General features: G+C 35.7%; 1 protein-coding gene and 1 long non-coding RNA gene across 2 annotated transcripts; both read left to right on the top strand.

Annotated features, from left to right (window-relative positions):
- The first annotated feature begins 14521 nt into the window (after positions 1 to 14521).
- Positions 14522 to 16386, top strand: LOC127876493 (uncharacterized). The gene is made up of 3 exons (XR_008047891.1): positions 14522 to 14874; positions 15432 to 15542; positions 16160 to 16386. It is a non-coding gene; the product is annotated as an uncharacterized LOC127876493 (long non-coding RNA).
- Positions 16387 to 19931: 3545 nt separating this feature from the next.
- LOC127876466 (uncharacterized) lies at positions 19932 to 24135 on the top strand. The gene is made up of 7 exons (XM_052421772.1): positions 19932 to 20002; positions 20883 to 21047; positions 21445 to 21597; positions 22097 to 22333; positions 22642 to 22699; positions 23403 to 23562; positions 24022 to 24135. Exons 1-7 carry the CDS (start codon positions 19977 to 19979, stop codon positions 24039 to 24041), a joined length of 819 nt encoding a protein of 272 aa, XP_052277732.1. The 5' UTR covers positions 19932 to 19976; the 3' UTR covers positions 24042 to 24135.
- Positions 24136 to 26351: the final 2216 nt, after the last annotated feature.

Genomic DNA, 26351 nt, shown 5'->3' with positions numbered 1-26351 from the left:
CTAATAAACACTGATAAACAAGAAATGTGTTTGTCGAAACACTATGTCCCCTTCTGCGCGGCTTTGAAATTTATTTTGTTTGACCTTTGACCTTGAAGCATGACCTTAACCTTGAATTTCCACCACTCAAAATGTGCAGCTTCATGAGAACGCCGCTTTGAATTTAAAAAAATTGACCTTGAAGGATGACCTTGACCTTGAAGGATGACCTTGACCTTGAACTTCCACCACTCAAAATGTGCAGCTTCATGAGAACGCCGCTTTGATTTTTATTTTATTTTTTGACCTTTGACCTTTAAGGATGACCTTGACCTTGAAGGATACCCTTGACCTTGAACTTCCACCACTCAAAATGTGCAGCTTCATGAGAACGCCGCTTTGAATTATTTATTTTTTTGATCTTTGACCTTGAAGGATGACCTTGACCTTGAAGGATGACCTTGACCTTGGACTTCCACCACTCAAAATGTGCAGCTTCATGAGAACGCCGCTTTGAAACAATTTTTTTTTTTACCTTGAAGGATGACCTTGACCTTGAATTACCACCACTCAAAATGTGCAGCTTCATGAGATACACATGCATGCCAAATATCAAGTTGCTATCTTCAATATTGAAAAATGTGTTTGTCAGAAACACTATGTCCCCTTTTGCGCCGCTTTGGTTTTTTTGGTGTTTTTTATACCTTTGACCTTGAAGGATGACCTTGACTTTTCACCACTCAAAATGTGCGGCTCGATGAGATACACATGCATGCCAAATATCAAGTTGGTATCTTCAATATTGCCAAAGTATATATGAAATGAGCAATTTTGGCCACATATACTTGACCTCTGACCTTGAAGGATGACCTTTACCTTTCACCACTCAAAATGTGCGGCTCCATGAGATACACATGCATGCCAAATATCAAGTTGATATCTTCAATTTTGCCAAAGTATTCATAAAATGAGAGATTTTGGCCACATATATTTGACCTTTGACCTTGTAGGATGACCTTGCCCTTTCACCACTCAAAATGTGCGGCTCCATGAGATACACATGCATGCCAAATATCAAGTTGCTATCTTCAATATTGCAAAAGTATTCATAAAATGAGCGATTTTTGCCACATATATTTGACCTCTGACCTTGAAGGATGACCTTGACCTTCCACCACTCAAAATGTGCAGCTCCATGTGATACACATGCATGCCCAATATCAAGTTGCTATCTTGAATATTGAAAAAGTTATTGCAAATGTTAAAGTTGGAGCAAACAGACAGACCAACAGACAGGGCAGAAACAATATGTCCCCCACTATAGTGGGTGGGGGACATAAACATGTTCAAGCGCCTCATGGCATTGCCTGTGATAATCACTGTTTTACTTAGAATATTGCAATACAAAATAAGCCATATACAAAAAATGTGAGACAAGTATTGACATGTATTAACAAATTAATTGTTGGCATTATTCCACATTAAGATAGGAATTCCAAAAGACAAATTTCAATTGATAAATGTAAAGCAAACAAATAAGATTTCATTTACCCAGTATTTCTTCTAACATCCCAAAATGCAGTAGAGTAGGTAGTAGCTCTCTGAGACACATTTTATTTCCCTCTTCAATTACAATATGCAATGACATGCTTCAATCTTACCAATCTTTTAACTCACTTAATTTGGTCTAATGATATATTGGATGTGTTAAAAAATGTGTCTATTGAAAAACGGGGCTGCCAGGAAATGGGAAATTTATCCTTATATGGCTATAGTAAAACCTTGTTAGAACTCTAAAAGTTACATTTATTGTTCACTCCACATGAACTTTGGTAAGAACATTTGTTCTAAATTCTAATGTTCTTACCAAGTGTGGTATTTGAATTAGAGAGCAGACACCTTGCTGAATGTGTAAAACGTACTAAGTGGCCCAGTGACCTAGTTTTTGAACCGGCATGACCCATATTAAAACTTGACCTAGACATCATCTAAATACAACTTCTGACCAAGTTTGGTGAAGATCGGATGAAAACTAAATGAATTACAGAGCAGACACCATGCTCAATGTTTAAAACGCACTAAGTGACTCCTTGACCTAGTTTTTGACCTAAAATGACCCATGTTCGAACTTGGCCTAGAACACATCTAGATACAACTTCTGACCAAGTTTGGTGAAGCTCTGATGAAAACTACTTGAATTAGAGAGCGGACAACATTATGAATGTTTAAAATGCACTGTTCGGGGGATATCTATAAGTGTCACCTGTGGGGGTAAAGGACTATATTTCATTGTTTTTCACCATTTATTCTCGAAGCATCGCATAACTATTTCTGGTTCGATTTACTCTCTCACAAGTAAAACATTCGATTAAAATGGTTATAGTACACTATTAAAGATAAACAATATTTTTAGGTTACACATCACTATCCTTCATAACATACCCCCCTACGTTGATGGAACCTAGCCATCAACCAAACAAGACAACAGATAATAACACACTAACAAATATTGTTCAAACATAACCACATTTATAATCGATCTTCATTAATGTTCACTATGCAGCAACTATTTTACTTTAATTCACATTGTCGATAAACCTATGAGAATATGAGTTTGGTTAAGTTTACTATCGATGATACCAAACAAATTAGTCTAGTGCAGTGGAAGTTTTTGCGAATTGCGACTTTTCTATATCAATATCCATTAACACTATATATCATAATGATTAAATGGCAACAATGACTATATTTCAACATCAAAGTTACAATGCTACAAGTCTATTGAGATGCATATTCATTCCAACAGAAGCATAAAAATGTACATTTGGTTTGAATCCAAATCAATCCATAGAAATTTACAACAGGTAACCAGTATATTTTCTCAAACTTTCCTGTTTGATCAACAAATCATCACATAAGCATCATTTGTTCTAAATTAAATGAAACATTACCCAGTACTAAACAACAATTCTAAGTACATGTCTAATCAAGAATATCTTTCTTAAATTATTCATACATATCCATTGTGAACTTGTCACCATTACAAAATGCATGTATCTCAATATTTTCTATATAAATATGTCATTTTAGATGTAATTCAATGACTTTCCAAGACAAATAGGTATCATATACAAGCACTTGCACAAATATGTTGTAAACAACAAACAATGAGTCTCAGCTATGTCTAGTCAACAACATACTTCAAATCTATTCTTGCAGTATAAAATGGATGTTCTCTGTCCATGATAATTAAACATAACCAAAAGAAAAATACAATCTATGTACACCACATCTTATAATCCAAGAAATTTCAAGAACAACTAGAACTTTAATTTAAGTACAATTTCTCATTTACATGTTCATTATACAAAGCCATTCTTTGAAACTCACTATCATTTCAATCTAATACAAAGTAAATGTAGCTTCTTAATGAATCAAATTCCAAATATTTCCCAAAGTTGAATTACAATTTAATGCAATAAATCTTTTTTTTTTTTTTTTTTTTTTTTTTTTTTTTTAAACATAATAGCCATACTTTGAACATTATATGTAATATAAAAAACACAAAACAAAGTATACAATCATAATCTTGAGGTCTTTCCAATTGGTACGTCCTTCCAGGTTAGGTTGTACAGTCTCGTTCCCATGGCAATAAATGTTACTATCTCTGGTTTCTTCCTGAAACTCTAAGGATTTATATTGAGAAGGCAATGGGATTATTCTGCCCTTTAACACTATGCCTCTCTAAAAAGATATTTATTGACCATAAATGCTTTAACCTAAATTAGAAAAGAAAGCTTTAGGGAGTTATTATGCCCTTTAACACTACTTTCTTCATGTTTTTATGACCTTAAATGACAAAGTTAGTTATGACAACAATTTCACTGTTCTTCATATCAGTTTACGACTCGCTAATATCCAGAAGACACAACCGCGATATTGGTCTTCTCAGCGTCGACTTGTTCATGAACACATCCACAACACGAGTATGTCCGTCTGTTCCTGGATAGATACGTGTGACCCTGCCCAAGGACCACTGACCACGAGGTTTGTCTGGTTCTATAACCAGCACTATATCATCAACTTGCATATCTCTTGATTGGACATGCCATTTCTTCCTGCGACCCAAGATTGGTATTATTTCTCGTAGCCAACGATGCCAGAAATGTTTGACGATTTCTTGAACATATCGCCAACGTCTGTTGATATTGAATATCGTAGTGTCTACTGCTTCTGGGGCAAAGTTTCCTCCAAGTTGACCATGAAGAAAATGATTTGGAGTTAGAACTGTCTCATCTGTAGGGTTTGCTGTCTGGTAGGAGATTGGCCGACTGTTTATGAGCCCTTCTGCCCCAGTTATCGCTGTCAACAGCTCCTCGTCTGTAACGTCTGCTTCTTTCAGGACTGCGAATATGGCTCTTTTAGCACTTTTCACCATACTTTCATGAATACCTCCAAAATGTGGAGATAATGGAGGATTGAAGTGCCATTTGACCTTGTGTTTACTACACACTTCACTTATTCTGTCCTTGTCTAACTGTTCTAGCTCTCTCTGACCTCCAACAAAGTTTGTTCCATTGTCAGAATATATTTCAACTGGAAATCCTCTTCGACTTGACATTCTGTAAAACGCATTTAGGAAGGAATCAGTGTCTAAGGCAAATGCTATTTCTAGGTGTACCGCTCTTGTAGATAGACAGGTAAACAAACACAAGTATCGTTTTTGCCTAGCCTTTCCCCGACCTTGCTTGGTGATGAATGGTCCAGCATAGTCAACCGAGCAATATGCAAACGCTCTCATGGATTTCTTCACCCTGGTTGCTGGTAATGGGGCCATTATTTGTCTGGAACATTTAGCTTTCAATCTTTTGCAACCATTGCACACAGTTTCCCAACTTCGGATCTCTTTTCTTCCACCCATGAGCCAATATCTTGCTGACATAGCTGCTAAGGTTTGATTTGTACCATAATGATTTCCGTCTTCATGATAATGTTTCACTAAAAGTTTAGTCACATGGCTTTTCTTTGGTAAAACTACTGGAAATCTAGTGTCATATGGTAAAAAGTCTGCATTTGTCAACCTCGAATCACTTCTCATCACATTGTCTTCATCTAATTTCACATTCAGTGGAAGGAGTTTACTACAAACTGGTAGTGGCTTTTTCTTAACCAAGTTCTTGTATTCTTCTGGATAGAACTTAACCTGTTCTCTGTGAATTATCAGATTTTCACTGTCTTTTAGTTCTTCAACTGTCAATACTTTCATTTTATTTCTTCTTTCACTATTTCTTTCTCTCATATTTTCTATAAATCTCTTCACCCAACCATATACTCGTACTAGACGCAACCAATCAGAGTATCTAGAGGCATTCAACCTGTCGTCTTGTTCATCAATGCTCAAAAATACTTTTATACTTTCTTTCTCCTGTTCATCAGTTTTGGTAACATTGGATTTCTTTTGTTCTTTCTTATGTTCAGTGTCTTTGACTTCATCAGTTAACAGGTTCTTTGGCCACTTATCCTCAGCTTCTTGAAGAAATTTTGGACCGTTTTTCCATAACTGGCTTGTTACAAGTTTCTCAGCTGTTGTGCCCCTTGATGTCAAATCTGCCGGGTTATCATTTCCTGGAACATGTCGCCATTGCTTCGGAGAACTATTTTCATGGATTTCACCTATCCGATTTGACACAAATGGCTTGAATTGTCTACTTTCATTTCTTATCCAGTATATGACATTTGCACTGTCAGTCCAATAGGTAACAGCTGTTTCTGGTAAATCTAAAGTTTTTAACACAGTCAATGCTATTCGCAATCCCAGTACTGCTGCTGTGAGCTCAAGTCTTGGTATGCTCACTGAAGACAGCGGTGCGACCCTCGACTTGCTGCATATAAACTTTACTGAAACACTGTTTTCTTCGGAATGTCTCACATACACAACTGTCCCATACGCCTTCTCTGACGCATCCACAAATACGTGTAAGTGTGACTGTGACTGTTTGTTTGCTTCAACTTCAAAGCACATACTTCTTGGAATTTCAAGCTGGTTTAGCTTTGTCAGCTCACTTAACCAATGTCTAATTTTCCCCGACATTTCTTCTTCTACCTCCTCGTCCCAATCGTATCCTCTCAACCAGCATTTTTGAATGTATATTTTCCCCAAGACTGTATAAGGAGTTATAAACCCTAAAGGATCAAACAAGCTTGCTACTCTTTTCAACAAACATCTTTTTGTTATTTTGTGGATTTCAGTGTCCTTTTCTTTCACTTTGAATGTAAAGTTGTCTTCTTCAGCCTTCCAATAAATTCCTAGAGCCTTTGTTAATGGCAAATAACTACTGTCTATGTCAACCTCTAATGCTCTATCTTCTTGCGGAATATTCTCTAGAACACGTTTGGAATTGGAAAGCCATTTTCGGGCACACATACCGGCTTTTGACCATAAATCAGACAATTGATGATAGAGTTCTATGGCTTTTTCTTCACTTGTGACTGAATCCATCGAGTCATCCATGTAGGTGGATTTCAATACAGTTTCTGCAGCTGCTGGATAAATGTCTGCATACTTTCGTGCATTTGTCTGAGCAACCATTTGAGCCAGAAATGGTGATGCATTTACACCAAACACTAGTGTATTAAATTCATATTCATCTTCATCCCATAATACTCTGTGATATCTTCTGTCAGTCTCAGCTATACCCACTCGTAGATACATTTCACTAATGTCACATACCAACGCGATGTCATGTTTTCTGAAACGTAACAGAACATCAAATAGTTCATTCTGTAGTTTTGGACCTGTATTTATAGTGTCATTCAAACTAACACCTTGGTACTTGGCAGATGCATCGAATACTATTCTGACTTTGGTTGTTTCTCTTTCTGGTTTGACTACTGGAAAGTGAGGTAGATACCATTTGTTCAGTTTGTCCTGTGCTTCTGATTCAGATACTTTTCTAAGGTAACCCTTTTCCACATACTTTTCTATTGTTCTATTATATGTTTCTGCTACAAAAGGGTCCTTTTCTATTTTCTGCTTCACTAGTTTGAGTCGTCTCTCAGCCATTTTTCTATTGTTTGGCAACTCGGCAGGATTTTTCCTCCAAGGTATGTTAACTTCATAGTGGTCATTGTTGACAATCATTGTCTCTTCAGTCTGTTTAATAACTTTCTGGTCTTCTATGGAAAATGAGTTTGACTGTTTCTGTTGACCATAGTTGTCAATTTCCCAAAAACCTTTTACCAGTTCATCTAACTGATCACATTTCACAAAGTATGTCGAAAACATGTTTGTATGGTTTGAAACCTGCTGAACAGGGCCTACGCATGTCCAACCTAGCGGAGTGAGTCGAGCGATTGGTTCACCAGGTTTGCCATGAACTTCATAAAGCGAAGAATGCAGTCTAGCTTGATCTAATCCAATCAGCATGTCAACTTTGCTATTCTCTTTGATATTTGGAAAATGTATTCCTTTCAAATGTGGCCAAACTGAGGTTTGTTTGTTCCAATCTATGGTTTGTAGAGAACCAGTAACATTATCAAGAACTGATGCTTCAATCTCTATGTTCTCTTGGCCATTCAAACTTTCAATGTTCAAACTGACTGACATTGTTTCAAAACTTTCGCTTTTGTTGTTCAATGTATTCACTTTCACTTTCTCAACTTTTCCACTGAGTTTCAGAGTTGCTGCCACTTCTGCATTAATGTATGTTTTCGTTGACCCATCGTCGAGTAATGCATTTACTGTGATTTTTTTTCCGTTGGCATAAAGAACAACAGGAACTGTACGAAGAGCAATGTACATAGGAACATTTTGTGTTCCTATGAATGTCCTATCTTGTCCTGCTGGGGAGAATTCTTCGGCCCTTGGATTAAATGTACTTTGATGTAATAATTTGTGGTGTAATTTCGTGCAACCATTAATATCACACCTCTGAGTTTTTCTACATGTCCGGCCATTGTGGTTTTCCCCAAGGCAACGAAAACACAGTCTCAGTTCTTTCGCCTTTTCCCATCTGGTTGGCACATCCATTTTTTCAAATTGCAAACATTTGTTTATTCTATGCTCTTGGTTACACAATTTACAACAAATTGGTCTTGGTTTGTCTTGTGTCGAATTAACCCAAAAGGTTTGCTCTTTTTTACTTCTGCCATCAAGGCCGTGCTTTACCTCCACCGCAATGTTTTGAAATTCTGCCTCTTTCAAAACCCATTCATTCAACAGTTCTACTGATTCTTTCTTATTGTTTTCAAACAACCATCTTTCATATCTGGATATCATGCTTTCAGGCAACTTTTTCAATAACTGCTGGTACATATATCCGCTGTGCAGGTCTTCAACTTTATTTTCTTTCAGATTCACTAACGCGATATCTAGTAAGTCTGCGAACTGTTCTATTGCCTTTGCGCTTTCATACCTAATTGTAGGAAATCTTTCTATTTCTTCAATGAACTTAGTTGCAAGCCTCCTTTCTCCTCCAAATTTTCTATCAAGCCTCTCTTTGGCCTTTTCATATGCCAAAGCCGAGTGTCCAAGTCCTTCAATGGATTTCAAAGCTTCACCTTTTAAATATTGCCTTAATTGCAAAAATTTGTATTCTGGGGACGTTTCCGTTTTGTCAATACATGCAGTAAATGCCGCTTTCCAGAATTGGTACTCAGACTTTTTTCCATAAAACACAGGTATCGACACACGTTTCATTTGACGCGTCAAATCTGTGTCCAATTGTCTCTTAGCTTTGCTTTCTGCATGTTGTCCTTCACGTTCTTTTTTAACAGATTGCCCACTCCTGGTACTTGATACTTCGGTCTGAGCTTCCTCATATTCAATCATGATATCATCATAGGATTTTTCTATAATTTCTATTTCCTTAGTGACATCAATCATTTCTTGGGTTCTTTTTTTAACTTTATACTCTGTTCCTAATTCATGTATTGTACCAATTGCCTCATCCATAGCACATTCAAGTTTGTCTAAAAGCTCTTTCATGACACTTTTGTCTACAGTATCACTATTTACTTCTTCTTTTAGTTTATTTCGAGTTCTAGTGAAGTTAGCTTTCGATCTAGACTTTCGCATCTTAAGCTCCACTATTCTAGACTCTTGTAGATGCCTATCCTCATCCTCCATTTCCCCAGGTTCACCTTTAGAGCCAGGCATTTCTATTTTGTCCGAATATTTTTCACGTCCGACTACTATGACACTTTTTCTGTAACAAATTTGACAGAGTTCCCCTCACTGTTCCGTGTTATCAATTTTACACAAACCTCGCTCTGCTACCATTAAATGTTCGGGGGATATCTATAAGTGTCACCTGTGGGGGTAAAGGACTATATTTCATTGTTTTTCACCATTTATTCTCGAAGCATCGCATAACTATTTCTGGTTCGATTTACTCTCTCACAAGTAAAACATTCGATTAAAATGGTTATAGTACACTATTAAAGATAAACAATATTTTTAGGTTACACATCACTATCCTTCATAACATAAGTGACCCCCTGACCTAATTTTTGACCCGGCAAGGCCCATGTTCGAACTTGGCCTAGATATCATCTAGATACAACTTCTGACCAAGTTTGGTGAAGATCGGATGAAAACTACTTGAATTAGAGAGCGGACACGGACCGACCGACAGACAGACCGACCGACCGACCAGCTCACTCCTATTTACCCCCTTAACTTCGTTTAGTGGCACTAAGTGACCCAGTGACAAGGTTTTCGACCCGGCAAGACCCATGTTCGAACTTGGCCTAAATATCATCTAGATACAACTTCTGACCAAGTTTGGTGAAGATCGGATGAAAACTACTTGAATTAGAGAGCGGACACGGACCGACCGACCGACAGATAGACTGACCGACAAGCTCACTCCTATATACCCCACTAAACTTCGTTTAGTGGGGGTATAAAAACAAAAATGCTAGAATTGGATGTACAGAATAAAAGGCGATGGGAGAGGTTATCTGGAATAGATGAACGTGGGATTGAATTTAGCGAATGGCTTAAGAAAAACACAACTCTGGTGTGTATTCTATGTGTTACCAAAAATCGTCCAGAAAAAAGGCAGCTAAAGCCTATGCAACTGACAAAGCACACAAAGGAAATTATGATATCATAAAACTTAACAGGTAAGTAAATGTATGTGACGTTTTTCTAACAAAACATAATATGAACATGAAATGCAATTTTCGAGTTCTGACCATAAAGTTGTTCTGTAATTACATGTTGGTTGGTTGTGTTTGTATCTATGAAAGTTAAACAAATAATGCGATAATGCAGCCAACATGGGAAACTTTTATTTGTCATATTTATAATACGCTGTGTAATATTTTTCTTTTATCTGGTTCATTGTTTAGGTGTTACCTGGTTCTTCAAAGGCAAAGAACAAAAAGAGAGTGAGTATGCAAATTAAGACACCATAACCAGACAGAGAATTCTAACAAACTCCTTCTTGACTGAAAATGGTCTTCCATTTTCTTAAGCAGGTGACCTACTTTATCTTTGTTAACGCCTCGCTGAGGACAAGCTTGCACTTAAAGAAACAATTTTGTCCAGTACTAGCACTACGTATGTAACAACACATGGTGTTGCGAAGTCATTCAAAGAATATGTAAAGTTGAAAGTGAAAGGCAAGTTTGTGTCTCTGAATATTGACATAGCTACAAACAAAAACAATGAAAAGTTCTAAACATACTTATTCATTTTTGTGATAGAGTTCTAAACATACTTATTCAGTTTCATGAGAGACAAACAGCAAGTGATTATTTGTCATTTGGGCTCAAGGATCCAAATGTTGCCACTGCAAGTGAAATTCTCAGAACTGTAATAAAATGTGCAACAGGAGTACAACATTGAATGGACACAAATTGTTCGTGTTTTAATGGGCCGTTGCCCATTAGGGGTTTGGGGAGATGTTGAAAAACTTATAAAAGAGAAGAATAAATGTTTGCTCATCATAAATTGGGACACAGTCCACATAATACACAATGCAGCAAAAACTCTGATGAGCATTGATGGTCAGGGCTGGCTAAGTTTAAGACATTTAGACATTGTTAGCATCAGCTAAGATGCCTTTAATAGGTTTTACATTAAAACAATGAAGAATGATGCTTACACTTTGTGGGGCTAAGTACAATTTAATTTGTCGGTGAGAAAGTGATACATAATAAGACCATCTATTGATCAGAAATATTCGGGATTGTGCAAGGTTTCAATGCCAATCACAACAAAATTATTTGGTGACGATTTGGCCAAGGACATAAAGGCCTTTGATTAAATGTTTTTCAAAGACAAAAGCCAAGGATGGCGCAGATGAGGGCAACCAATCTGCAGAGGTCAGGGCCATAATGCCCTTTACCCACAATTAACAAACAAATCTGGTGCACATATGAGAACAAAACCCTTTTGAGGCAAGCCCTTGTTTCAAATCATAAATCCAACACTGTTTGCAAAAACTGTGTTAGTCAATATCCTCACAAAGTGTCTTTCGAAAAAAAAAGGAATGTAGATATTACCATAAATTCAACCATTTCAAAGCTGTGAACAGGAAACTAAACATAATTTGACTCAAAATAATGTGCAAAATCTCTAGATCTAAGTTACTGAACGTGACACTTAAAGTAAATGGCATCAAAGCAATGTCTTTGTTGACACCAGAAGTATGCAAACCATCATCAGCTCTCAAATGGTACAAGCCATGAACCCGAAACCTAAACTATAAACCTCAACAACAAAAGCATTGGCATTTTAACACAGCCAAATTAGGTACACAGGTAAGAGCGAAACCGTCATGGCTATTGTACCACATTAATTGTAAAAAAAATCAAGGTGAGCAAGTGGTACCTAGCAATCGACTTTGAGAGGCAAGGTTACAAATCCATGATGACGAAATAGGAGATTTTGGTGGGGGCTCACGAGATCTTCCAGCTGTAATCGAGGAAGACTTGAAGGTTTCCACAGGGGTGTAAATTTTATGGATTATTATCGAAATCCGGATTTGGGCGGGCCAAAGTTGATTTTTCGATCGATGTAAATCCGATGAGTTTTTTTAGAGGGGAGAGGGGAAGGGGAGCAAACAACGCAATCATTTATGAACAAAAAGTCCTTGGCATTCCTGAAATTTGCGCTCGTTACCAATTTCGGCCGTTCTTATATATATTGGAGTGGAGTGTAACCTAAATATGAGTTAGCGCAAACAATCGGAGATGACAAACTAGAAGATTGTGGTCATTAACACACACAATGAAACATGTATGAACTTTTACATTATACTTGAAATGCTCGATTAATATAATATACATGTGATATTGCTAGACGAGTAATAACTGGGGAATCTACGCTGAAACGTTTTATCCGAATCTGGCTACCCAAATTGTACTACATTAAGTATTTAAAATGGGGAAATCGGAGAAGAAATTTTATGCTGTTTCAAATGGAAAGACCCGTGGAATTTTCACAGAATGGAGTGTTCGCTCTGACAGTGTGCATGAATACAGCTATGCTGCATACAAAAGTTTCCCAAACATAAATGGTGCGATTAATTACTTGAGAGCTAATGAAACATTCGGGAACTGTTGTGATATTCCAGTGTATGAAGAAAGTATCTCTGTAAATTTTGTGCAAGACTATGAACATTACTGTGCCATGATTAATGATTAGGAAGTTCAAATAGATGAATGCAACAACAAATCGGATGAAGTTAATTGCCAAAACGATGATGTTACGCTTGTCTAGGAAAGGCTCTCGGAGACACCTGATATTTCTTGTACTATGTGTAGAAATAACGTTGACATCAATGACAAGACACCAACCATTTAATGTTCTAACTGCAAGGCATGGTGCCACTTCCTATGTACTAGACTACCTGACTACCAGCTATATTTTTTTCACACAACATCGAGAAAATATAACTGTGAGCACCGTGCTTAATGTCCGGATGAATGGAAGAAGAAAAATTGTGTTCCTGTTAACACACAACAGAAATTGAATTCTGAAAGTACGCAGACGGTAGATGAAACTATGGACCAAGCCACATTTGATATTGCAGTGCGTAAGATTAGTGAACAAATAGACCAAGTACCCGGGTGTACATTGTCCAGGGTAATCATGGAACTTAGGCTGGAAATCCATGGTATAACATGGAATTCCATGGAAATCCCTGGAATTTGAAACAGTTTCCAGTGTTTTCCAGGTTTTTTTTCTAGAAATGGCAATGAAACGTGGACTTTTTTCCAAGCATTTTCCAGCCTTGGATGGAAAAGCATGGAAAAGGAATGGAAAACGCTGGATTTAGGCTGGATAACCATGGAAAATATTTCCAGATAGCATGGAAAGTGGAACATAGAATTTTTTAAGCATGGAAAAGACTCTAACATTTTCAGCTGACCCTGGAAAAAACTTAGACTTTATAAGAGGAGAAAATAACTTATAAAAATGCAACACATTTTATTCAAAGTAAATCAGAGTTCAACAATTTACACAACATATGAATAAAACATAAAACAATGTGCATAGTTTGGGCAGAAATAGTAGTAGTTATAGTAGTAGTAGTAGTGGTAGAAGTAGTAATGCTGAGGCTGGCAGTAGAATATGTTGTAGGAGTAGAAGTAAAAGTGGTTGTTGTATAAGTTGTATAAGCAGTTAAACTACTTATAATTATACTGTTGGTGCAAATTTAAATGACAGTAGCAGTAGTAGCAGTTATTATTGTGTTGTTGTTTTAGCATTAACAGGAATAGTAGCAGTAACGGTAGCAATAGTAGTATAAATAATAATAACAATACTAGTAGCAGCAGTAGTAGTAGTAGTTAAGGAAGTAGCATTAGCAGCAGCAGCAGTAGTAGTAGTAAAAGTAGTAGTAGTAGAAGTAGTAGTAGTAGAAGTAGCAGCAGCAGCAGTAGTAGCAATAGTAGTTGAAGTACTAGTAGTAGTAGTAGTAGTAGTAGTAGTAGTAGTAGTAGTAGTAGTAGTAGTGGTAGTAGTAGTAGTAGTAGTAGTAGTAACAGCAGCAGCAGCAGCAGTAGTAGTAGTAGTAGTCACTGCAGCAGGAGTTGTAGTAGTAGTAGCAGCAGCAGCAGCAGCAGTAGCAGTAGTAGTAGTAGCAGCAGCAGCAGGAGTAGTAGCAGCCACAGCAGTAGCAGCAGCAGTAGTAGTAGTAGTAGTTGAAGCAGTAGTAGTAGTTGAAGCAGTAGTAGTAGTAGTAGCAGTAGTAGCAGCAGTAGTAGTAGTAGTAATAGTAGTAGTAGTAGAAGTAGTAGTAGTAGTAGTATAAGTAGAAGTAGCAGTAGTAGAAGTAGTAGTAGTAGTAGTAGTAGTAGTAGTAGTAGTAGTAGTAGTAGTAGTAGTAGTAGAAGTAGTAGTAGTTGTTGTTGTTGTTGTTGTGGCTGTTGTAATAGTAGTAGTAGTTTTGCAGAAGTAGTAGTAGTAGTAGTAGTACTAGTAGTAGAAGTAATAGTAGTAACTTTCAAAGCAATGTCTACAAGTTTAAATTCTTTAACCCTGTTCAAGGTGTATACACACTCAATATTTAACTACAGTCCAGGTTTGCAGTTAACAAACTATCTGATAAACCTGTGTGTGAGTCAGATATGTCTGCTGCTAATCTATTGGTTATAAAATATCACAGCCTTTTCTGATTGGCTGAGTTCAAATACAGAAAGTTTACCTGTTAGATTGAAATTCTGGCGTATTGCAGAAAATATGCAGGTTAAACTTGTTGTTAAAATGAAGTTAATGTAATGTTCACAAACAGTAGAGTTAATGAGATTTTCCATTAACAAGAATTTCTTAAAATTATAATGTATGGATATCATTTGGAAAGTGACATGAAATGTTGTTAAAAAGTGATGCATACAAGTGTTTCAGAAGTCTGTCTAGGAATAGAACAACAACTGAAGGTTTGTGCTTTTCATTATTTCTAAATATTCCTTTAAATTTATTCTTCTTATGTCATCATTGTAGACCTTTTTTATGTGACATTTTAGGTAAAAGTATGGCAAATATAGAAGTTTAAAAGCAGCTGTCACACACATTTTCACTAAGTGCAGTTTGCAGCTTGATAAAGGAAGTCCTATGTGGAGATATTAATAAGCTTGAATGTAGTATCGGAAGTTTATAATGCATGGCTAGGGAACTGAGGCTAAGGGAGTTATGTGCTGTGCATGATGAGAACTCAATGCTCATTAATGCTGTTAATGTTTATAAATAAATTAATTACACCAATAGCATTGTTTTTTAGGTTTCACTGTGCATTTTCATACCAATAGAATTACACATCATTCTAATTATAGCAATAATAAATTTGTACTAATCATACCTACAAATTTTGTTATGCTATGCTTTGTGATGTATTAACTTCATCGTAAGTTATTATTTAAAGACCATTTTACTAAATATTTAAAACAATACTTGAATTATTTTCTATATACATTTTCATTATGTGCTTTAACTGTAGCTGACCAGTTGATGGAAGATACTGCAGAGTTTGGCAGGGAAATAACCCAAGACAGCAAAGCGGCTCTTTTGGCGCATTTACCAAGAGGACTAACATGGCCACAAATTCATGGTAAATATTGTTATGCCCCGGGCTCATATAAGTAATTAAGTGTTAACCACCTGAAAGTATTTTGTCTTTTTGGTATCCAATATTTTGGTCTAGTTTCAATTACAGGTTATTTTTATATGAATTAGCAAATTAGCATAACTTTCATATAGCAATATCTGAATATAAAATTCCTATATATGTTTGAGTTTCCAGATACATGCTAGTGTACCCCGTTTTGGGGCATTTAAGAAAACAACAATATAAATTTCAAAATAAAAGAGTCATATAAAAATATAAGTTAAATCACCAATTTATTCACTTGAAAGTCTCAGTTTTCCTGTGTGGTTGCCTGTTTGCAAGTAGATTAAAGCCCGCTTGCAAACTTTAAGAGAATAAATTTCAGTAAATGGAAAAGAAATAATTGCTAACTACTTAGGATCGTAAATGTTAGCTCAAATACAAAAAAGCCAGATGTACCGAATTGAGCAGTGATATGAAATATCTAAAATAGATTAAAATATGAATGAGCATTGAAGTATAGATATTCAATCATATGATTGCTGCACATTTACTTTTACAGATAAATGTAAAAAACTTATGACTTTCTTGTAATATTGTTTGCTTTGTTTTTCTTTCAGAGATCATGCAGGAGCCGTACAGTATAACAGCAGTACAAGTTCTATAAAAGATCCACGACCTACTGAAGCCTAGCTAATTAACAAAAAAGTTTTTAAAAACTGTAATTTTATCCCACCTGGGTACTTATAATTTACTAAGCTGCCTTCACAAGTTTTAGACTTGCAATTATATTTTAAACTGTCACTTGGAAAGTAATACATGTACATGCATTATGTTCTGAATTTCTTTGAACAATACAATTATATAAAAGTATTTTAATGAAATTCAGCACCTAAATTGCATTAAAGTGAAAGTAGCTGAGACAAGAAATATCTTTAAAAAAGATATACGGCGTTGATTGTGGTCGATGTTTATGAACGATCAAAAGTTATCTCTATGAGATAAAAAGTAGCGGATGCCTTTTTTCTGCGCAGTTGTTAGCTACATCATAAGCAAATCAATTACGGGGTGTTGCGCCAGATTTCGTGGCTTATTTTGCTTTATGTGATATTATTACTCAGATATCTATATTTACAGAATAGAAAAACACAAGAAACATGAAAATAAACGAGTGCATATAGGTCAGCCGGCAATGCTCGAATCTTATTTAATTGCATAATTATAGTATAGCGAATTATTGTGGTCATGCTTAATAAACTGGTCTAAATGGATAAATATTTCTAATTAATTTTATCAAAATTGGTCCTTATCATGCAAATTTTGAAACCATATTAAAAATCGATGATTGACATACCACAATAATATCGCCGAATATCTTTATTTAGTATCTTTCTGATCAAAACAGACTTCAAGTGCACAAAGTTTACGAGACGGCGTTTATATAAAGATTTCTGCAACTGACCGCAAACTGACCTTGATACCTTGCGGATTGGAATGCAATGCATTACAGTCACTACGTTATTGTCAGTAAGACACAATGATCGCAACCCCTTTTGCGAACTCCGGTGATGAACTGTATATAAACTCTGACTTTCACAAAATGACCGCGTATTGCCCCGAAACCTCGCGGGTTGAAATGCAATGCAAGTAAGTACTAAATATGACAACATAGCCTTTAGTTAAACGCTTTTGCGCTGGTAATTCTCTGAAAATAAAAGGTGAACGCACAAACTGTATTTATGTCGAAAATTGATTGTAAAACTGTTCTATCTATTGGGCCTTTTCATTAGAGATAAAATTGTTTCATGCAGTAAAACAGTGTTACAAAGACGCGGATATGTTTCCAATTTTCTGGTGTTATACTCAAATCAGCCAATGGAATAAATGAAGTGTATTCATTCGTACCTAGCCGCGGGAAATTTTATTTGAGTATTATTGGACAGTAACAAAGGTCAAGTCAGGGTGAAAAGCTGGCTTATTCAGCTTACGCCGAAAAAATAGTATCCTTGTGCTCATGGGCAGCTACATATATTGTGACAAACATGAAGTAGCTAAAATAACTTTAATTTTTCATTTTGTTTCTTGTATATCGTTTGTACAGGGTTCGTGAATTGTTACTGTATATTACTTGACTTGCTTGTATTTTGTTACTTTGAATACATGTTGTTAAGGTTGCGTTATACTTTTTAACTTTTAAAGTAGCGCCTGTTCTGTTATGTAAGGGCCTGATTTATGATAATGGACCTAGAGGCTTTGTAAGCATGTATTAAACAACACTTGTTTGATCTGAATAATTTGTTAAATAAATGTAACACAATTTGTAATCTGATGTTATATTTTGATGAATTGTGAACAAAATAATACATCGAAGAAACTAAGGCATTATGTTGATTTTTTGTTTTGTTTTAATCTAACCTTAAATTATGATTTATTTAAGCTGTGAGTATTGTATTCATTTAATACATGAATATTGTTTTTAGACCAGAAATTTCTTTTTCTATTCAGTGACAATGGTAAACGCTGGACAATTTTCCATGTTATACCAGGCATCCATGGAATATTAAACAAAGAAAAACCCTGGAACATTTTCCAGGGTTTTCCAGCCAGCATGGAAAAAATACCGTCCGAATACTCCATGTAATCTGGAAAACCCTGGAAAAAAATCCATGGTTTTCCATGGTTTTCCAGATTACATGGAGTATTCGGACGGTATTTATTCCATGCTGGCTGGAAAACCCTGGAAATTGTTCCATGGTAATTATTCCAGGGAGCCTGGAAAACCATGGAAACTATTCCAGGCTATTTTCACATACCATGGACAATTTTCCACCCTTTTTTTTTTAAATATTGACGCTGGAAAAGGCTGGAAACTTAGTCCGAATACTCCAGCCTCATATTTTCCATGGATTTCCATGGAAAACCCTGGACAAAGTACACCCGGGAAAATAAGCTTTTGGGACGAGAAAATATTTCAAATGATATTACAGCGGAAGGCAGAGAGGTAACTACTTTTGAAAAAGGCCTTGTGCAAATTTTGGAAGGCTCGTGCTTTTTGTTTTCTAAGCCTCGCATGATAAACCTGATCTATAATCAGCACTAACCTATTAATCTCTATATGATGTTTTATTTGTGATTCATACGTCATTATTAATGTGACCCGTAATTAGTTTAATAAACAATTCTTATTCTGATTGATTTCTGGTTGGCTAGCGGCTAGCACGACATGAACGGAACACCTTCGCTATTTTCCGGAAATTTAATACAGAAGTCTACAAAGTTTTGCAAAGGTCCCGCATCTTTGAATGTGTCAGCGATCCAGAGAAATGTATATCACTGCAATAGAATATTGTTAATTCCACTTTTACAGCGATTTCGGTCGATTAAAGCCCCATTGATAAAATATCATCTATAATCAACGGCAGGAAATGACGTCAATATTTCGACGAAATGACGTTATAAATCTAGCGAAATTATCCAGTCAAACTAATTTTGTTTAAACAAAAAGGTTTACAAAATAAAAAGTGGGATAAATAGAATATTACGGGCAAAAGCCCGTGAAGCGGGCGTTGACCGTTCATACATATGGAAATTTAGACCATAAAATTACATAAGAATACCATATAGGGATGCGTCTCAAAAAAATTTGCCACGCGACATATATTTTCGCGATGCTATTTATGACCTTGAACAAATCAAAAACACTTTGACATATGATCCAGAATTCACTGTCCAGGAATTTCTGTTACATCTCAAAGAATCACATTTTACCTTAACTTCCTGCTGTTTGTGCATGTAGTTTCTTATTTCATGGATAAGTGCATTAAACTGGCGAATATCATCACTGGTAAATGTAATTACAGCTTTCCACGATCAGGGGAAAATCCACATAATGTGGTGAAAATGTGGACATTTTTTTAGATTTTTTTTGATAGTGCATAAATCGCGTTTAATGTTGCATCTTTATGCCGAGTTACGTCTTGAACAAAGTAAATAATCAATAAACAGATGGAACCCCTAAAGCATGCTTACAAAATAGAAGAGCCTCTGTAAACCATTTAAAAGAAAAATAGATTTTTAAATTGGTCCTTCGAGACGTAATTTTCGAGTCCAATTTGTTACGTCTTTAGAGATATAAGTTTTACACTTAAGTCTGTGTCTAATCAGTGCTTACAATGGTACGGTGTTGCCTTCAAAATACCTACAATCATCATCAGAATAAATCAATTTGGGGGGTAACGTTACATTTCCGCTATTTCTAAAAATAAAATCGGGCGACCTTTTGTGTCCAAAATGTTACGTCTCGAAAAATCAATTTTTTTACGATAACGCTGTTTACTTTCACATATCGGTTGCGCAAAGGCGCCGGAAAATAACTGCACACATTATTTGATGACGTAGAACGCATTCAACGAATTTGTGTACACAAAAGCCGACAACATGGCCGAATCTTCGACACGAGTTCGGTAAGTGAAGAGAGTTACGTCTGAAATAACCTAACCTAGCCTTAAACATCCGAGTTTTTTTGTGAAACGACATGCCTTAGGTATCGTTTTATTGTTTTAAAGTAATTCGAATAGAATTATGATTTGACTTTGGTACGAAAATAAAATGCAAATGAATAAAGGACGACAGAACTGCAAGATTCAATGGCGATGTTCAAAATAGACGTCGTGTCCAAGTTACATCTTAGGAATGAAAATGCATTTAGTCGTCTTTGTTGTCTGCTACGACTTATATTTTCCCACATACTTGTGCCTGGATGGAAACAAATTAGAGATTACCCTGTTCCATGTTTTAAATTGTTATGTTTAACCAAATACAGTGTTTGAACAAAAGATGTAACGTGGACTACATTTTCGACATAAAGGATGTAACTTGGACTACAATTAATTGGGAAACCCGTCGTGTCCTAGTTACATGCCATGTCTTATCAGAAGGCAATTTCTGATCATTTAATTGTTGGGAAGAAAATCATCATGACATTTTTAATCCATTCCATCCTGAGTTGTTTCCCTATTTATTTCATACAATAAATTAACTATACACTGTTCTAATTGAGTTTGCTTTCTAAGATGTAACATTGATGCAATGAGTTGTGTCTTTGTTACAGGGACTTTTTTGTTTTGGTGTCAAAATTACATCTTCAATGTGCACAAGTAATAGTTGTATGTGCATCAAAGTGTTATAAGTACTTTAAATGGTTGCAGTGCAGGTAAGTTCATACATTGATCAGCAATGCTTTTTCTTTTATCTGCATTTAACAAACACATGTTTTTCCTGATGTCTGTGCCAAGAGATGTAACTGGACACTAGCAATTGATGTCCATGTTACGTCTGATGCAGTGACCAGACCCAGCAGTTAGCCAGTGACCAGACCCAGCAGTTAGCCAGTGACCAGACCAAGCAGTTAGCCAGTGACCAGACCCAGCAGTATGCCAGTGACCAGACCCAGCAGTCAGCCAGTGACCAGACCCAGCAGTATGCCAGTATCCAGAAAACTTCATTAAGGTACATCTTTTCAATACATTTTTAAACAGTTTTTTTTAAGGATTCAGCACAAGACTATTTCAACTCAGAAGATAGAATAGTGTTGTGCCAAGTCCTCATAATTCATAGTCTTCGAAATATTTAATGGTTAGGATCACCAAGTCTACAGGTTTTAAATTATTTTGATACATTTTTTAAAAGTGCAATAGGGGTTGGTCAGAGGTTATGGTCGCTAAACTCTCGGGGCCCTCACAGTGCAGGTTTGTGTCTCGGTCGGGGCAAGATTTGGGATGCCTTCAACGTACCTGATGTACGTTTGTGGTCCTACCATACATACACATTGGTTCAAAACAAATAAACATAGACATATTCAGTGTTCATAAGTTTTATGTATGTATAAGTATGTGTTTTACGACAGGGAGCTCGAACAGTCTCTGTGTAAGCAGACCAAGAAGTCGGCCATTGACCAAACCGAGCAGCCATCCAGTGACCAGACAGCCAATGACCCGACCAAGCAGCCAGCCAGTGACCAGACAGAGCACATAGCCAGTGACCAGATGACTTCATTCAGGTACATCATTTTAATACTATTCTAATTAAGAAAATAGAATAGTGTTGTGACGAGTGATGGGGTTTACGTCGCTTTTTAACAGCTTCGGTCATATCATGGCGGTCAGTGCATCTACCATGCTTTCCTGGCTTTCTCACACCAGTACTTACACCACTTCTTTCCATATCGCTGACTTCATACTCACATAATCTAAGAATTGTAGGTGAGTGACATATTTTCATTGCCGGAAAGAAGTTCGACCCGACCGGATCTCGAACCGGATACTCAATAGTTAGTTTCACCAAAGCTACAATATTTAAGTTATGTTATTTAGGTTATGGTAGATATCATCTCGGGCTCTGACAGTGTGGGTTAGAGTCCAAGTCGGGGTAAGAACTTCTGTGTGGGATGCTTTCCACTTACCTGTGTTTGTGGTTCTACCATACATACACATTGTTTTAAAACATAAACATTCAAAAAGGTATTAGGTATGTATTTATAAGTATGTGTTATACCATAGGGAGCTTGAGCAGTCTCTGTGGAATTGGACTGAGCAGTCATCCAGCAACCAGTCAGAGCAGTCAGTCAGAAACCAGACAGAGCATTCTGATAGTGACCAACTCGAGCAGTTGGCGAGCAAGCAGACCAAGCAGTCAGCCAGTAACTATGTCGAGATGTTACCCAGTGATGAAACTGTAAAGAAGTTCAATGATGTGACCAGACAACCACCAAGCTCCAATACTGAACAGATAATCAGGTACATTTATATACTAGATTTATTATGCTTTAAGAAGTTTATTTTAATCTGATATTTTTTTTCCCAGTTTTTAAATTCAAGACAACTTGCAGGTCTCTCTCTCTCTCTTCCCCTAATTTAAGCATTGTAGTAAGCAGTTACTATACACTCAATATTGGAATACCCTTACCCAGGAAATGTATGTTCATGTATAAATGATCACTGTGATACATGTAGAACCTAATGAGTGTTTGAAAAGGTACTTGTCTTAATAAAAAATAATAGACTAAGGTGATAGATATAAATATTGTATTAAATCATTACCATAGGATTTGTGCTGGAGATTACATATTGATCAAACATGGTAGAAGTTTTCTTCCTGGTGTAGTGAGTAATCATTTTGTTGGGGTTAATCGTTAGTCCAGTTTATTGTTTCTGTTCCATTGTTTTCAAGTACTTCAACCCTTTGCAGTATAAAATGAAATTGAAAATGCCATGTGTGGATAGCATGAATCAGCCGGCTGATCTTGTTTCATGCTATTCACTACTAATCTTTATACTGGTATAATCTATATAGTGGTATGCAAAACAAAATTTGTTATGTCTATGAAATGTGTACCATTGGAACTGTTTTTTTAAATTGAGTAGTAACATAAAAGATGGGTATATGCTGCAAAGGGTTAATGTCATTCACAGTTATTTTTAAGAATTCATTTTCTTTCTAGTTTGAAACTATATTGAACTGTCTTTGAAATTTGAAATCAATGTCTGGCAAACTTTTAATATGTTTGTATACATGTATATATTTAATAAATTTATAATTTGATTTTTGGAGATAATTCAGAATTTCAAATAAAGGTGTTTTTTTAATGAGACAATTTCTTGTTCCAAACCATAAACAACACTTAAGTACTGAAGTGAGCATTTAATAGGAAGCAGCTAAACATGCCATTGAATCAAGCAAGCATTTGTTTTAAAGCTAGAAACACCTTACTTGTTATAAGTAACAATAGTATAGAAGCTTTTGTTTTACTATATAAGCAGCAACTTTAACTCAATAGTTAACAACTAAACATGTATTACATTTTAGGTGGATGAATGGCCGTGGGTCATATTCTTCAAGAAATATAAAGATAATGCATGGGTTATGAATGAAATAAGGCATACCATCCTTGAATCAGATATCCAGAGAAAGTTGGAACCACCTAAAGTGTCCAAGCTAGGTCGTCGGCTACTTTACAGATTTGAAAGTAAGTTGAAGTATTTAATGTTACATTAAGTATGCATCAACTGTGACATGTACATTGTAAATGTACTGTGGCCTAATGGTTAAGGTGTCCGCCTTGGGACCGGGAGGTTGAAGGTTCGAGCCCAAGAGGGAGCGTTTGTCCAGGAAATGTTTCTTTTGGGACTTATTATAAAATGGCCAGTTCCTGAGCCGCGAGCTAGTTAAATTAATGGTTAGTGACTGAAATCCGTCTGGCATCTTGCCTAGTGATAGAAGTTGGGAGGTACTTGGTATAATCAGTTGGAAGTGTCTCATAAGCCAGACTGACTTACCCTTTTAATAGGGGTGACACTATAATAAACAAAACCTTTACCTACATACATTTGTTTTCTCAGATTTTGAAGCATTTCCCCCGTCTTTGACTTTATTTTGACTTCTTGTTTTGAATTTTAAAAATATGTAACTCATCCTATATTTCCAGGTTACAAGGAAGACAAGTGAAGCAGAGAGAGAGGGAGAAATACCATGTTTGCAGTTTAGAGTTTGCTGTTGTTTTAGTCTGTGAAAATCTCAGAATAAATAATATGTTAATTACTATCTGTCTCCTTAAAAGCTATTATTTTTTTATTACCCTGCAAGTTAAAATCCGTTTATCTGATTGGTCAATATGCACTGAATATAGTTTAATATTCCTTGTCATTCATATATTGATATAAAATCAGATTTGTGGTTTAATTTTTGAAGGTGTTTAGCCTCTTTTAAGTTCTGTAATGTGCTTAGTTTTTTATTTTGAAAAGTGAACCAATTAACTAACCAATTAGCTAACCAATTAGTTAACATTGTTTAATGCAGGTTGGAATTAATGCTGAAATATAGGAGCTTTCAGCATTTCTTTCAATCAGCATTAAACTACATACATGAAAAGGTGAAAATAGGATAAACTTCGGTTATCTCTTCGCAATTTGTCTGATTTCTTTGACATCGAGATAACGAGAGTCATTTTGTCGTCCAATGTTAGTCTCTGATTTCTAAAAACATGTCAGAATTGTCATTTATAATCAAGAATTATGAACTGCTATCGTTTTAAATGTTTCTAAGTAACTAGTCTTTCATTTGGAATCAAAGAAAGGAAAAACTTTTGATTATTTTAATGTTTTTTATTGAATAAATGTTCAATTTTTGTGTCCAGTTACATCTTCGATTAAAATTGCACATATTTTAATGTCATGGCACTTTGGAGTGGAAAATCTATGCTAGGAACATGAAGTTGTTGGTAATTCAAGAAAGGAATGAATCTCATTAGAACTGTTCATCTATTTCCAAAATTAAAGGCATAAAATTCCATCGAGTCCATGTTACATCTCCAAATTCAGGGAAAACAAAACATCATAATATAAGGGTACACATCTTAAATATGAATTTGACAATTTCACAGTACAACCGTCTTATTTCAATACAAATATTCACATCATTTTATTTTAAGTATCATGTTGTGAAAATCCTGGACACCAAACATTTTGAGATGTAACAGAAATTCCTGGACAACGAATTCTGGATCATATGCTAAATCACATGCAAATACATACCTCAGGAAAAATTATATCAATGACATCATAATTGTGTTGCGAATTGCACTAAATATTCTCTCATTATTTGTTTTTCTTCGCAACCGTTCCAGAATTTAGTCATTACTCAATTATCTCCCCTGAATGCTCTTCTTCAGTGGGTATAAGCCGAACACTGGTTCACTACATATAGTGACAGTCTTTACCAAACACAATTTAGGTGAACATAACCCGTCTTTAATATATTGCCAAATCTCAGATTTCTGTCCAATTTATTTGCTTTGATCTTTTCGATATCCTATTGTTATTATTATCCTGACATATCACAAACGCTTGTTAAAAAATTATTTGTTTTAAACATTATAGTTGGCATCTCTATTCTTCCAGTATTCTCCCGGTATTTCAATAACGACACCCTACTGTTTATTTGTCAGATTTGTGACGCATTTTCCATTCGCTCTCAGAAAGAAGTTTAACGTGTGATCATGAGCTATATTCTGATAAGTTGTCGTTGTTATCCACCAGAAACACATTTATTCACAAAATTTAAAGATATTCCGATCTAACTTTTTAGTCTTTTAGCTTTAATTTTTAACGTATTTACACCTCGTCTGCTCGCACTTTACCGACATCCCGAAAGGTTACATATCAATATAATTAGTTTAGGCCTAAAACCACAAAATCCGATACCGTTGGATTTTCGTACCACAATTTTACATAAAAAATCTTCCAGATTCGAAATCAACAAAAAACTAGACATTTATAAATTGTCTGCGTTATTGATCAAATTTTAAGATATTTGTTGGTTTTCCGTTTTTAGAACCTGTTCTGCCAAGGCAAGAGCTGGGCATCATACAAGCCATTCTATCCAGCAAAACTGACAGTTTTGGTTTACAAAAATCAACAAAGGAGGGATTCCTGAACTATCAAAATTTTCAAGCTATACATACAGTTATTATCTGTGGTGATCTTTATTGGTTCTGTTTGTTTACTTGGATGGAACATGTGTGAACTTTTATAGTACTTTGAAAAGTCTATATATGTCTATCTATAAACACAAATCAGCTATGGTATAAGATCAGATGTGCAAACAATGTCAAAGGGTTGTTAAATTAACAATTTGAAGGCAATTATGCTGAAAAATATGAAAGTTCCCATGCAAATTTTGTCTGTATATCGACAAGTGTCTGCCGATAATTGTCAAACTAGTCATACAAAACTTACCACAAGTATGTAAAAGCACTAA

This window comes from Dreissena polymorpha, chromosome 4, assembly GCF_020536995.1.
Source record: "Dreissena polymorpha isolate Duluth1 chromosome 4, UMN_Dpol_1.0, whole genome shotgun sequence".
Taxonomy (NCBI): domain Eukaryota; kingdom Metazoa; phylum Mollusca; class Bivalvia; order Myida; family Dreissenidae; genus Dreissena; species Dreissena polymorpha.
Note: the sequence above shows the minus strand (reverse complement) of the source record. Positions and strands in the feature narration are given on the sequence as shown.